This window comes from Dunckerocampus dactyliophorus, chromosome 18 (assembly GCF_027744805.1).
Source record: "Dunckerocampus dactyliophorus isolate RoL2022-P2 chromosome 18, RoL_Ddac_1.1, whole genome shotgun sequence".
NCBI lineage: Eukaryota > Metazoa > Chordata > Actinopteri > Syngnathiformes > Syngnathidae > Dunckerocampus > Dunckerocampus dactyliophorus.
The window spans coordinates 1,130,032-1,141,572 of NC_072836.1; the positions used below are offsets into that span (position 1 = coordinate 1,130,032).

General features: G+C 41.5%; 1 protein-coding gene across 2 annotated transcripts; it reads right to left on the minus strand.

Annotated features, from left to right (window-relative positions):
- Positions 1 to 584: 584 nt before the first annotated feature.
- Positions 585 to 11,541, minus strand: ccnf (cyclin F). 2 transcript variants are annotated; one of them, XM_054759599.1, is made up of 17 exons: positions 11,293 to 11,541; positions 10,528 to 10,679; positions 10,308 to 10,414; positions 10,162 to 10,229; positions 9,259 to 9,455; positions 7,992 to 8,045; positions 7,722 to 7,826; positions 7,534 to 7,611; positions 5,988 to 6,142; positions 5,586 to 5,750; positions 5,395 to 5,518; positions 5,143 to 5,323; positions 4,973 to 5,060; positions 3,576 to 3,675; positions 3,315 to 3,448; positions 2,462 to 2,637; positions 585 to 1,967 (listed from the first exon to the last, which is right to left on the minus strand). In XM_054759599.1, the coding sequence occupies exons 1-17, from the start codon at positions 11,303 to 11,305 to the stop codon at positions 1,510 to 1,512; spliced, it is 2,355 nt and encodes a 784-aa protein (XP_054615574.1). In that variant the 5' UTR covers positions 11,306 to 11,541; the 3' UTR covers positions 585 to 1,509. The 2 variants fall into 2 exon arrangements, with proteins under 2 accessions (XP_054615574.1, XP_054615573.1); XM_054759598.1 differs by having other exon boundaries at positions 10,528 to 10,682.

Sequence of the window (11,541 nt, forward strand, 5' to 3'; positions counted from 1 at the left end):
AAACACGTCACGTGACCCGGCTGGGGCTCCATCCGGGTCACGTGACTTCAGACGGCTCCGGCGACAGCACTTCAGTCAATTCGAATGTCGTGCAAAATGTTCATTTAAAACAAATTACTGATTTTTTTTAACAATTTAAATTTTTCTAAAACTAAATCTAAATGATAATTATTAATCTCAAACATAAATGATAAAATACAATTTTAATCTAAATATAAATGTGATCGATCTAAACACTAAATTTAAATATGAAATCTAAATTTAATATCCAATTAATTTAGATTTAATTACATTTAATCTAGATTTAACATTTATATTTAAGATTTATTTTAACTTTTATATTTACATTGAATTTATGATTTAAATTAAACATTTACCATTTCATTTAATTTCTACCTCAAGTGTGTAGAAAATTAGTTAAATGTAAGAAAATTGAGCTAAATATTTAAAATACATAGCTTAAAAGTGCAGTTATCTAAATAGTTTAAGGGATTTGGATTGAGTTAAAAAATATATATATATAAATATATATATATATATAAATATCTCGTTATTCATGATTTTATTTGAAAAAGGCTTTCAAAAGGACTCGGTGACATCACAAGTGGGTCGGGGGAAACTCAGACTGTAGAAAAAGCATCCTAATGTGGCATGACAAATGAAAAAAGTTCAAGTAGTAGTGGCATGTTTGTTGTTCTTCAGTTCTACATATAAAAGTACGAGGCATGTACAGGTATTGCATGTACCGGTACATAAACACAGGAGAAAAGCAGTTGAACTGCTTTCATATGAATCTTCAGTCATCTGCAGTAGTGTTACCATGAGGTCATCATGTAAGACATTAAAAACAACAGCACATCATTTTTTTCCCTTTTAGCGTCTGAACTTTGCTGCCGCTGAGGTGGTGTAAAGTCATAAATACAAAACAAAGTATGAAATGCTTTACAGCTTACACACTTGCACTCCATCTTGGGCGAGTGATAAGTGCCAGACCTTCAGAGTTGTTTTTATGAAAAATAAATACGTGGCATTTGGTTTGTATGCGAAATCCATCAGCTGTGGTTGAAATATTCACAGAAAGCTAGACATGGTTGCAGCGCAGTACCTTTGGCATACTGTACAAGTTCAGTGCTCAGCTGCCATAAAGCAAATACAAGGCGGGCTTGTACGGACAGTGCATTAAAAAAAAACAACATTTTCCTTTCAGTGCAGGACGTCCTGAGAGGTGCACTGTTTGAGTTGATGGGAGCTATTATTTATGTAAACACTGACTGGTATAGACTATAATACAAGCCACTAGCGATGAAACCGCTATCATGAGCACAAGTCAGGCGTGGGACAGGTAGGATTGGTCCACATTAGGATTGTTTGTGTACTTAATGCCATTCTACACAACTTTTCACATCATTTCCCTTGTCTTTACCTCACATCATGAGCACACAGCCCACTTTAGAGGATGGGGGTGTAAAAGTGCTGCTGAGAATAATAACTGAGGAAGTGGTCAAGTGTCTATAGAATCCGAAAACCGACTTTGGCTGGATACTGCTCCTCTTCCTCTTCCCCCTCCTCCTCTTCTTCATCGTCGTAGTTGTCTCCTCCTGCCTCGCCTCCACTGTGCGCCGCAGAGTTCTTCCTCTTCACTTGTTTGCTGGAGTGGCCGCGAGGCCTCTGCATGGGCATCAAAAGGCGGAAGCCTGGCTGGGAATTAGCAGAGGCGGCGAAGGAGGAGGAAGTGGTAAAAGTCTTGAGGGAGCACGGGACAAGAGAGGAGGAAGAGCACGTGGACGAGGGACTGACACTCTGCACCGACGAGTAGCCGGAAGTGTAGCAAAAGGCCTCTGGGTCTTGCTTGGGTTTCCCCCCGTCCCCCTCGCTGAAGCTGTCCTCGTCGCTGGACAGAGCTCGGCAATGTTCTAGTCTGCCGCCTGCGTCGCTGACTGGGTCGAGCTTGATGGATATCACTGAAACTGAACAAAGGAGGATCGTGCCATCACCCCGGCGGCGACAGTCTCGAGTCAAGACAATAAAAAGTGTCAAGGTGTCATTTAACCCTTCAGACATTTTCAGAATAAACTTAACACTTAACTTAGTAGAACATGAATATTTGTGTAGTTAGAGCATAGTTTCCACCTTCTTAATACAATTTTACATTAGAGCCCTCTAGACATGAAACAACACCCCCACTGTCACCTTTACACTCCTATTATGTAATATAGTAGACATAAGAGAAAATAAAACATAACAGACTTGCACATGAAAGCATTGGGGGAATTCCTTATTGTTGTTGTTTTTGTTTGTGTTTTTTTTCCTTCCTGTTCTGTACAGTACTTCCTGTGGTGGCTATTGTCTCATCAATGTAACATTACTGGCACCTAGTGACCAGTGTAGAATACTACATATCATCACAACATGAGAATATAGAAGCTGACATTTTTTTGCCCTGCCCGCCATTGTTACTCACAATCTCCATCTTTCTCGCCCTCGCTCTCCTCTTGGTCGCCCTCGTAGCCGGATGAGGAAGTGTCCAGACTCCAGTCCAGGATGTCGCCCAGCAGCGTCTCCTCCTGATTGGACAGCTCTGCTGTGGGCGTGGTCACACGGCTGCCTCTGTCGGCGTGCGTGCTGTCATTGCGCCTCCTTGGGAGGACAGGAGAGGACAAGAGAGGACAGGAGAGAGGGAGTGAGGGCGAGTCAGACAGATGGAAAAAACAAACACCTTCTGTGCTAAATGGTTGGCATCTGTTATGGATGCAAGGAGACTGAGTGGGCAAAGCAAGGAGGTCATCTTGACAAGCATTGTTGATTTCCCACACAAATCTGTACGTTCTACATAGCTAGAAAATACATTTTATGCTTTTTTTAATTATCCACAGGGTGAATGAAAGGGGTTTCTTGCCTACTTTTGCAAAAAAATAAAATAGAAACATTTTGACAAAAAAATTCAGCATTGAATGCCGAATGGGGTACACATGCTCTATAAATATATAATATATCAAAATGGTTTTGACTAAAAAGTTATCTTAAAAAACTTTAAAAAAAAAAAAACAAAAACAAAAACAAAAACATTATCCTAAGTATTGTGGACTAAAATCTAAAATATAATTCCTGCAGTATTTAAGTACTGTAAAAGATATGTATAAGGGAGCATATTTTTTTCATAATTACAAAAATTTACAATCTTTCCACAAAAAAAGAGAAATATATAAATATATAGTATACATTTTTTAAATGTTCACGTGTTTTAATGAATGCCTACCTATTTGAAGGTGTTGAGCTCTGTTGTGATGCACATTGTGTGTGTGTGTGTGCGCTACCTTTTGCTGGTGCTGGATGGGGATGTGAGGAAAGCGTGGATGTCTGCTGGTTGGCCAGCAGGACTGGGAAGCTCCACCTGAGGCTCCACCTCGGGAATCTCAAGAATGTGACACAGCTCTTTATAATCCACCACCTTGCATATGGAAATGAACACCATGAAGACAGACTGTATATATAGAAATATATCCATAGAGATCTTTGAAAGGTACTGTATATATTCATACAGATATTTGAAAAGTGAGGGTTGGAAGAGTGCACACCTTCTCCCTGCTGACGTGCTGGTAGAGATCGTCCTCAAACCGCTGCTTCACACCGGTAAGAGACACCAGTCTGTAGTCTTTGGGAGCCTCCTGACTGAAACTGCAGAGAATACAATTAAAAAAAAAAAAAAAAAGTCATAAAAAGAGAACATTTGCTCATCAATCATGCAATGCAGGGGTGTCCAAAGTGTGGCCTCGTGAACTCGTAATAATGAGGAAAACATGGCATTTTAGTAGCATTGAGTTGAAATCTTAAAGAAAAATGTTGTCATATTATGAGAAAAACAAACAAAAAATAAAGTTGTAATTTTAGGTAAAATGAAAATTAGGTTGGGGGGGGGGGAAAGTTACAATATTATGGAAATAAAGTCATAATAATACAAGCAGAAAATTTACAAAGATAATTTAAAAAGAACGCTGAAATATTTGTAAAAATGTTTTTTTTAAAGAAGCAAAAATGTGCAGTAATTTTTCAAGGATAAAGTCAAAATATTAGGACAAAAAAGGTGTAATCTAATGACAACAAAGTTAGAATATTATAAGGAAAAATAATGTCATTTTAGTAGCATAAAATTCAAAGAAAAAAAGATGTTATATTTGTAATATTATAAGAAAAAACAAATAAAGTTGTAATTTAATAATAATAAAGTTATGCAACAAGAATAAAGTCCAATTATTGTGGGACTAAAGTCATAATTACGAGAGGAAGAGGGGGAAGAGTTATGTTATGTTATATTATGGGAATAAAGTCATAATATCACCAAAGGAAAATGGACAAAGATTATTTCAAAAGAAAGCTGCACTATTTGGGAAAACAAACCAGCAAAAATGGGGAAAAAAAGAGCAAAGAGTGAAGTTGATACTAATGAGTACTCTTTTTTCTACACCTTCTTAGCATATTTAAACAAAATATCAAATCAGCAAAGTTGCAGCCTTTCATTTTTCACTATGGCCCCCGCTGGACACCCTCGGGTTTGACCAACTGGGAAAGAACACCCACTAGATTTAGTTCTTTCCAAGTGTTCTGGATGGAAGGGTGGATGGAAGTGTGGATGGGTGGATGGATTGAAGTGTGGATGGTTGAAAGGGTGGATGGATGGAAGGGTGGATGGATGGAAGTGTGGATGGATGGAAGGGTGGATGGAAGTGTGGATGGGTGGATGAATGGAAGTGTGGATGGGTGGATGGATGGAAGGGTGGATGGATGGATGGATGTAAGTGTGGATGGATGGAAGGGTGGATGTAAGTGTGAATGGATGTAAGTGTGGATGGATGGAAGTGTGGATGGGTGGATGAATCGAAGTGTGGATGGTTGAAAGGGTGGATGGATGGAAGGGTGGATGGATGGAAGTTTGGATCGAAGTGTGGATGGATGGAAGGGTGGATGGATGGCTTACCATTTGACGTAAAGCAGCACAGCAAGCTGGGTGAGGTCTTGTTTGGAGAAGCCAGTGTAGTCCACAAGCTGGCCGGGCCAGATGGGGGCTGCGGCCGAGGGAAAGAGCAAGCGTGAACAACGAGGCGTCATCAACGTATGGCTGAAAAATTGGCGTCTGTGTTGCGTTACCATAGTGATGCAGTGCTCTCGTCAGCAGCAGCACGGCGCAGGCCAGCTTGGCGGGAGGCGGCGTGACGAGGGCCGAGTAGAGCAGGGACAGCTCGCAGATGTAGCTGAAGAGGTGGGTGGTCCGCCGCTCCAGAGGCAGTAGAGACAGCAGCACCTCGCCGTAGTCCAGTAGTGTGGGGGTCTGTTACGTACGGACATCAGAGCTTTTAAAGACTGCAACTGCATGGGCCATGAAACCTTCACGAAACTCACCCTTATCTTCCCTTCCAGCACCGACACTACCTCTCCCATCATTCGGACCAGGTCTTCATACTTGTAGGTGTTGTCTGTAAGCCACACGGCTTCTCTTATGGTCAGGATATCCTTACTGATGTAGCTACAGAGAAAAGAACATCAAGGCTTAGTTTCCACTGCGACACGACTGCAAGGCAACACTTACTTACCGTGTGCAAACCACCATGCAGGCAATCCCCAGCAGCTGAAGGCGAACCTTGGGGACGGAACGCAGAGCCAAGTAGCGGTCCACGCATCCCACCGTCACGTGCAGCGCCAGGCTGGAGAAGTCCTTCATGGTGGTCACCTCCACCAGCCAGTCCACCAGGATGTACCTGCAGGCCAAGGGGGGCATAGTGAGGATCACGCAGCCGGTAATGGAGTACCACAGCGAACGACAGGCACCTCTCCTCCAGTAGGTGCTCCTGCAATTACATCTGCCATCATTATTGATAATCACCAATCACCAATACAGTTACTGATACAGTAACAGATATCACACCTGGCCTTGCTTCTGTTCCTTCTATTTTGCAGCATGTCTGTGTAAAAGAGGCTCCTAGTTTGGTGGTTACCTCATGGTGTCCTTGATGCCTCGCTTGAGGATGCCGCGATTGCCGCGTTGCGCCGCCTGCTGGCCAGAGTTGAAAAGTTGGGACACCAGGTCGGAGCAGGCCTTGGCCTCCAAGCCCAGCGGATTGCCGCTGCTGCACACTTTGGCCAAGGAGAGCTGCATGTTCAGAGACGAGCCGTTAGCGGCAGCATGATGACACTTGGACGAGTACTTCTAGTGCGCTGTTAAAAGGAAAGGTGCTCTTTTTTTTTGCCCATCATCCACAATCCTTATGTGAATGAACATGAACACACGTCTCTTTTCTGTGCATTGTAAAGATATATAAAAAAGAGGCATCTAAGAACGCCTGTAATGTAATGGGAGGCTCCTAGCTCGCCTGCTGAAAAAAAAAGCGCCAACAACGCTCCATTTACATAAAGTGACGTGAATATTAACCAAGCTACAGTGACATTGTTATTATTATTGTTGTTATCAACATTGTTACGCCCAAGAACTACGTTACTGGCGTAGTGACGCCTCGCCACACCGGCTAGCTACTAGCCGGCTACCAACTAGCTTCACCACACACTCTGAAGTTATACACATAGAAGTTATGTTACAAGAATACAGTCAAATTACTGTGGGGAAAAAAAGTCATAACAACAAGATGAACATTGAAATACTGTGGCTGGAAAAAAACACAAAAAAACAGCAAATGGAAAAAAACCTGCAATTTTACAACAACAACGTCAAAATATTAATAGAAAAAAGGCAATTTTTATCATGGAAATAGTCATAATACCAATAAAAAATGTACAAAGATTATTTAAAAGGAAGCTGAAATATTTGGAAAATTAAAAAAACAAGCAAACTCTGCAGTAATTTTACAAGAATAAAGTCTAAAAATTAAGAGAAAAAAAGTTGTTATATTAACTTTATGTCATCTTAGTAGCATGAAGTTGAAATATTAAAGAAACAAAGTTGTTATTTTTGTAATATTATAAGAAACTAAACAATGAATCAAGTTGTAATTTTGGACCATTAGGGTGCGGATAATTTTTTTTTTTTAAATAAATCAAAAACTTGCTCCCTATGCCTCAGGCCACTAGCGAAAGGTAACGCTACATATTGGTGTTGTTGCCACTGCTGCTGCGTTTTTGTTTTTCAGTTGCGTTCCTTTACTGCTATGTGAAATCAGTGCTTCCAACGACCAAAATAGGGCAAAATAGTGCAAGTATTCCATGTTATCATGAATGTGCCTGTTACTACATGCTTACAGCATGGATAGAAAGCTTTTGGAGAAGTTTTTTTAATTGCGGCCTTTCTAGGCAGAGTAGGTGTGTTCCATTACATGAATGACTTAGCCGCCTCTTTTTACCCGTTTTTATATCTTTAGAATACACAGAAGAGACCAAGACGTGTGTGTTCATGTCTCACATAAAGATTGCAAATGATGGGCAACTGTTTTTTCCTCAAACGTTGCGCACACGGGGCAAAAAAGTAGCAAATGGATGACAGTGAAAGTGCTTGTTTTGCTGGACGTGCGTAGTCTTGATTAGCACACACACCTGCGCCTCCCAGCATCCTCTCCCGGCGTAGTCCCTGAGGGTTCGAACACACTGGAGGTACCTGCCTGGATCCGACATCTGAAAGTGGTCATAAATGTCCATTAATTCCCATCTACAACTCACTGGAGACGTACACACAAGTTGAAGCACTCATTGCAAGTTTAGCCCGTGATTGCTGTGAAACTCACAGCGGCTTTGCGGTTGTGCTCCCATAGAAGATAGGAGCTCTGCAAGCAGCCCGCCTGTGAAGACTCTTCCAACATGGATATGGCTTCGCGACACACGTCACCCTCCTGGGGGAAAAAGTGGTCAGCAAGCGAAAGCATAAAGTCTCACTGACAAATTGAGAGAACTTGAGTTTTGATTAGGAATGCTTTGTCATGAAACGTTTAGGAATGGACGCTAATAGAAACTGTGCCGACCGCACCCGCGCCGACACGGAACATGGGGAGACTCACCTCAAACAGCTGCAAGACTCTTGCCAAGCAGTGCAACAGGGGGCCCCTCTTCTCCTGGTAAAACAATATAGAATAAAAAAACGTTTGAAAAGTGCTCAAAGGTTAACTTATTTACAGCCTGTGATATCAAATGTTCCCATTTTCGACATTTTTTTGTCTTCATATTGTTAGACACGCCGTATAACACAAAGCACTCCACCAGGGGTGTCCAAAGTATGGCCTGGGGGCCATTTGCAGCCCACGGCTTTTATAAGAATAAAGTCAAAATAATAAGAGAAAAAAGTCCAAAGTCCAAATTGTGAGCGGAAAATTTACAAAAAGTTGAACTAGTTGGAAAATTGGAAAGAAAAAACCCAAGCAGAAATGGAAAAATTGTCTGTCATTTTATGAGAGTAAAGTTTTTAAAAATTAAGAAAAAAAGTGGTATTACAATGAGAAAAAAGGTCACAATTTTACAAGAATAACAGCATTATGTAGCATTATGAGGAAAAATAATATTCTAGTTGCACAGAAGTGAAATATGAAAGAAAAAATATTTTCTTTAATATATTTTAAGAGGCAATATGTTTGTTTGTGGTGTCGGCTTGCATTTAATTCATTCCATACCAAAGACGTATACGTAAATACGTCTTTTTTCAAAGACTTATCGATACGTCTTTTACGTTTTTTTGCGTGACAGGCAAAAACGAAACTGCACACTAACGGACGTCACTAACAGAGCAGGTTTAGGCCATAAAAACGGCCACAAGGTGGCAGAAGTGCATTTGGTGAGAGCTCGGCATGGATCTGCATGTAAAAACACATTTGACAGCAAGGAGGGAGTGAGAGCGCGTGGAGGAGTGTGGCGTGCAGAAGGTTACGCTTTGTAGGGACATGTTTACGTGTGCACATGCACAGTTTAGTTCCAAATGTGAAAACTGTACAGTAAATAGTTCAAGGTGTATTTGTAAATAAATTGTTATTTTGATGGAAAACCAGCCTTTTTTGTGTTGTTTATGTTGTGGTGTTTGTGTCAAAATGAAAGTTATGCTTGAAATGTAACTTCACAAAAAGCTGTTTTTCTCCCTGTGTTAGTCGGGAAGTGATATTTTCCTGAAACGTACCTACGGTATGTTCTACTGCTGATTACTAAAGAACACAAAAAGGTTGAAACAAACTTTTTTTTCTGATGAAAGACGAGAGTCTAATCTCATGCACAGCATGTGTCTGAAATGAAGGTGATGATGAAGGCTCCGGCCTGAAAGGAACAGAAGCTGGCCAGCCCTACCATGTTGTCGTCGCACTTAGTCTTGAGGCGGTCAAAGACCACCGCCTTGCAGCAGCTCCCGGTGGGCGACCACGGCGGGCGGATGAACAGCCAGGTGAAGGGCTCGGCGGTGGGAGAGCGCAGGCCCTCGGCCAGGCTGAAGAAGTGAGAGGCTTTCCTTCCGCACAGGTCCGCCCGGCCCTCGTCGCTCAGTAACGCTGGCGTGCGGGAAAACCAGCCATTAAGTCGCAATATTGACTCGGCTGTGTGAAATTGATCGGTGATTAATCGCATTAAGAGGCAAAAATAGGGTGCACTGCTTGGCTGCAGCCAGTAGGGGCGCTCTTGGCTAAGTCTCAACTAGTTTGCCCTCTAAAGAAGCCTAGCATGTGCCGTTTTTGTCTTCATCTCATCAGTATGCACTGCTTCAATTCATTACTGCACATCATAAAAGAAAATGATTATAAAAAAGTGCTATTCTAAAGAGAAAAAAGGTCACACATGAATAACATGTGGTATTCTAACAAGGGAAACGCTCACAATTTTATAAGAATAACCTCATAGTATGAGGAAAAATAAAGTCATTTTAGACGCATAGAGCTGAAATATTAAAGAAAAAAATACTTTTTTAAAAGAGGCAATATGAGAAAAACAAAACAAAATAAAGCTACCATTTTTTGATACTCAATATGGGAATAAAGTGAAAATATTATGGGAATAAAGTCATAATATAAAAATAATAATAATATTAATATGCATTCATTGTAATATTAGTGTTAGTAATGTCATGATATTTGATTGGGACAAAGCAACAGGTACGGTTGGGCAAATCCTAATTTGTTATGATATGGTGCATCCCTAGATAACAGTTTGTTCAACTTAGGAGGTTCCACTCCGCATAAGGATGATGCGCTTTGTACTTACGTCCTTCGTTGTACAAATAAGCGATCCCTAACTTCACGGCTGCTTCAAAATTCCCTTTTTCTGCAGCTCTGTGACAAAAAGAGAAAGATATATTTGGTCAGGAAACATGACTTTATTAATCATGATTGAGCTTTTTTTTTTTTTACCTTTCAAATAACCATAAATTGTCAGGGGACGGCCAAGTGTCTCTGAAGCTGACCCTGGCCCAAACACTGGGGTGGTTGTCAACAACGTCACGCAACTGAGAATGGACCTGGAAGCAACACAAGACCACACGGCCAGGCAGAACAAGTTGACACAGATGTTGCGTGGGTGAGTGTGTGTGTGTGTGTGCGTGTGTAACCAATGAGGAGGACGACGACTCACAGCTCTGACAGACAGCAGGTCGTCAGCTGAGAGGCACTGGAGGACGCACAGGAGGATCTCCTCGGGAAGACTCAGCAAGGTGACAGTCGGCGTGCGCAAGCGGACCCTCTTTCGAACCGGGACGGAATAGCATTTTGAGCAATGGCAGTGGACTGCTGGCAGACAGACAAAAAAAAGGCGTCAAGTTAAGACAGCAAAGCAAAAATGCATTAAAACATTCGCATGGGGGTGGGTGCAAGTAAACACCCCAAAAGATTCCCCATCTTGGTGCAAAAGGTCACATTCCAGTCAAATATTTGCGCCCCTTTTTAAGTTAGTATTTTAAGGTCTACAATGTCAAAAATGCTCCCAAAAATCCCCAATTTGAACTAGAAAATTAAGCGTTGAAAGCAACAAAATAACAGAATTAAGTAGTAAAGAGGACTAGTAGCGAGCTGAGGCTGGTCTACTACCAACAAGTCAACTCGATTGAGCGCCCAAATTTCCCTCCTGTGGTTTAAGTGGCGTTAACTTCTACTTACGCCAACATTTAACGCACTTTTCACACTTGTGATGGACTTTTAGACACGACAAACACACCGCAAGTCAAGTGGAGACGGCTTTTAAGACTTTTAGGTGTTTCGTGATTAGCTAGGAGTTGTTGGCTATGAGCTAACGGGGTAACAGTGCTAACCTCTATCACACTGCAACTCACTCACTCGTGTATTTATTGCAATGTTTAAAGCCATATTATGTCATTTAAATGGTAAACAAAAAATAACTTACCGCCGGCTTTCATTGCAAGTGTACTGTATGTACAGTAGCTCTTCTCACAGCGATGCTACTAGCTAACCTTACAAGCACTGCAGCGGCGATTTAAAGGCCAGAGTTGAATACGTAGACGTACACAAGACTTTAACAGAATATAGGGTAATTTATGGTAAACAACTTTTTTTAACAACCAATGTCCCTGGTTGAAGCGACACTAATGCTTGAAATAGTCGACCGAATTCAAATTCAAGCACGAGTCCTTAC